The following is a 2,443-nucleotide window of genomic DNA, read 5'->3' as shown; positions in this document are numbered from 1 at the left end:
TCCCACTGTACATAGCACTGCGTCTTTTTTTTTTTTTTTTTTTTTTTGCGGTACACGCAGGTCTCTCACCACCGCGGCCCCTCCCGTTGCGGAGCACAGGCTCCAGACGCGCAGGCCCAGCGGCCATGGCCCACGGGCCCAGCCGCTCTGAGGCGTGTGGGATCCTCCCGGACCGGGGCATGAACCCATGTCCCCTGCATCGGCTGGTGGACTCCCAACCACTGCGCCACTAGGGAAGCTCTGCAGGTCATTTTTAACGTTTGTATGGATGTTGGCCTGAAGACCCTCTCCCCAAATGCTTTTGGGCAATGCAGCAGAGGTCCGGGCCTCAGAGTAAAACCATCACACTGTCAGGTCCTAGTTCCGCAAGTTAACCTTTTAGCTGGTTGCCCATCTATAAAATACCTATCCTTGGGCTGAATTGGATTTCATGTTAGCATGATAGCCTGCCCTTTATTGACCATACTTATTAAACTTAAGTAGGGCTAAATGTAGGTCACCATTCTAGATCCCACTCCTGTACCACTGAGATGGAGACTGACATAGCTGAGGTTCAAAAATGTACCTTCACATTCTAAAATTATGAATTGAATCCAGGTGTGTAACGTTATCATTAGTGATCCATCACTCTATCAAATCTCAAAGGAATCCAAGCAGGTATAAAGCATCATTAGTACTAAAAAGCCACCAGAAGTTTTTGAAAGGTAAGGGGAAATAGGAAATTTCAATTATGCTCAGGAAAACTCCACTCTTGGGCCCTGTAAAATGGCCCTTGCCTAGTTAAGGATATGGATGAACCTCCCACCCCTTTTCTTAGATTAGGTTAGGCAGATTTCCAGAAATGACTGAATAAAAAATAGTGTTTTCCTTACCTCAAAACGCCAAACACTCCCCTCAACCTGAGACTCTAACCTTAAAATAAATGACTAACCTAATTAGAAGCTTATCACAAAAATTAGAACAGGGTAAATAACAAACATTTATTGGTGTCACTTATGGTAGAAAAACTTCCTACACCAGATGCACATGACCCAATTGTTAAATAGAACATTTTCAAGGTGAACACACATCCTTAACCCAGCTTTTTGACCCACTTTTGATGATAGCCAATTCTTCTTTGCCCCCCACCCCGAGACATGTGAGCAACTGCTAATGAAAAGCAGTAAACAGCCACTTGGGCTATATAGCATTTTCAACTCCACTCCAAGGTGAAGATTCCAATTACATTCGAGACTTAAGTTCTCTCAATTTTCTCCTAACGAAAGTTCCTGAGTCCAGTTATTTACAATATTACAGCACTAGCAGAGCAGTGTCTACAACTCGTCTTTGTCTGCTGGTTCCTCATCACCAGTTGGGGGAGGGCCTGCACTTCCATAGAGTTTGCTGATAATTGGCTGAACAATTTCTTCCAGCTCCTTCTTTTTAGCTTTGAAATCTTCAATGTCAGCATCTTGGTGACTTTCTAGCCACTCAATCTTTTCTTCTACGGCTTTTTCCATGGTCTCCTTATCTTCAGAGGAAAGTTTACCTCCCAGCTTTTCTTTATCTCCAATCTGATTCTTTAGAGAGTAGGCATAGCTTTCCAACTCATTTCTGGTGTCAATGCGCTCCTTGAGCTTTTTGTCTTCCTCTGCGAACTTCTCAGCATCATTGACCATCCTTTCAATTTCTTCAGGTGTCAGGCGATTTTGGTCATTTGTAATTGTGATTTTATTTTTGTTGCCTGTACCTTTGTCTTCAGCTGTCACTCGAAGAATGCCATTCACATCTATCTCAAAGGTGACTTCAATCTGTGGAACCCCACGGGGAGCAGGAGGAATTCCAGTCAGATCAAAAGTTCCCAGAAGGTGATTGTCTTTCGTCAGGGGTCGTTCACCTAGAAGTCACACACAAAAAAATTTGTTAGCTGTTACCGACAAACATTAGTATATCTGGATCCCTAGGTTTCATTCTGTTAGAGCCTGTAGTGTCAAGGGCACTCTAACAACCTAGGAGTGGGTCAGTGTTGGGAAAGGAACAGTGAGTTAAGTTACTAGTAACTCTTAATTGAATTTCATCTACTTTATAGCAGTATGAACCCTTTACTTGTTCCTGTATTTTAATATTTATCTTTTTAATTTATTTATTTGGCTGTGCCAGGTCTTAGCTGTGGCACGAGGGATCTTTTAGTTGTGGCATGCAAACTCTTAGTTTCAGCATGTGGGATCTAGTTCCCCGACCAGGGATTGAAACCGGGACCCCTGCATTGGGAGTGCAGAGTCTTAGCCACTGGACAACCAGGGAAGTCCTTCTTGTATTTTTGAATTTACTTATTCTGGCCATACCGTGCAGCATGTGGGATCTTAGTTCCCCGACCAGGGATCGAACCTGGGCCCCCTGCAAGAAGCGTGGGGAGTCCTAACCATGGGACGGCCAGGGAATTCCCCCACAAGGTATTTTTAAT

At 43.9% G+C, this 2,443-nt stretch overlaps 1 protein-coding gene across 1 annotated transcript in view; it reads right to left on the bottom strand.

The window, feature by feature from the left end:
* Positions 1 to 958: 958 nt before the first annotated feature.
* The window catches only part of HSPA5 (heat shock protein family A (Hsp70) member 5), a 4,803-nt gene continuing 3,318 nt past the window's right edge, over positions 959 to 2,443 (bottom strand). The window contains exon 9 of the mRNA XM_007471486.1: positions 959 to 1,876. Coding sequence (XP_007471548.1) covers positions 1,314 to 1,876 — 563 coding nt within the window. The 3' untranslated portion in view covers positions 959 to 1,313. The remainder of the gene's footprint in view (positions 1,877 to 2,443) is intronic.

This window comes from Lipotes vexillifer, unplaced genomic scaffold (assembly GCF_000442215.2).
Source record: "Lipotes vexillifer unplaced genomic scaffold, Lipotes_vexillifer_v1.1 scaffold1600, whole genome shotgun sequence".
Lineage (NCBI taxonomy): Eukaryota > Metazoa > Chordata > Mammalia > Artiodactyla > Lipotidae > Lipotes > Lipotes vexillifer.
The sequence above is the reverse complement of the archived record's forward strand: the minus strand, read 5'-3'. Positions and strand labels throughout refer to the sequence as shown.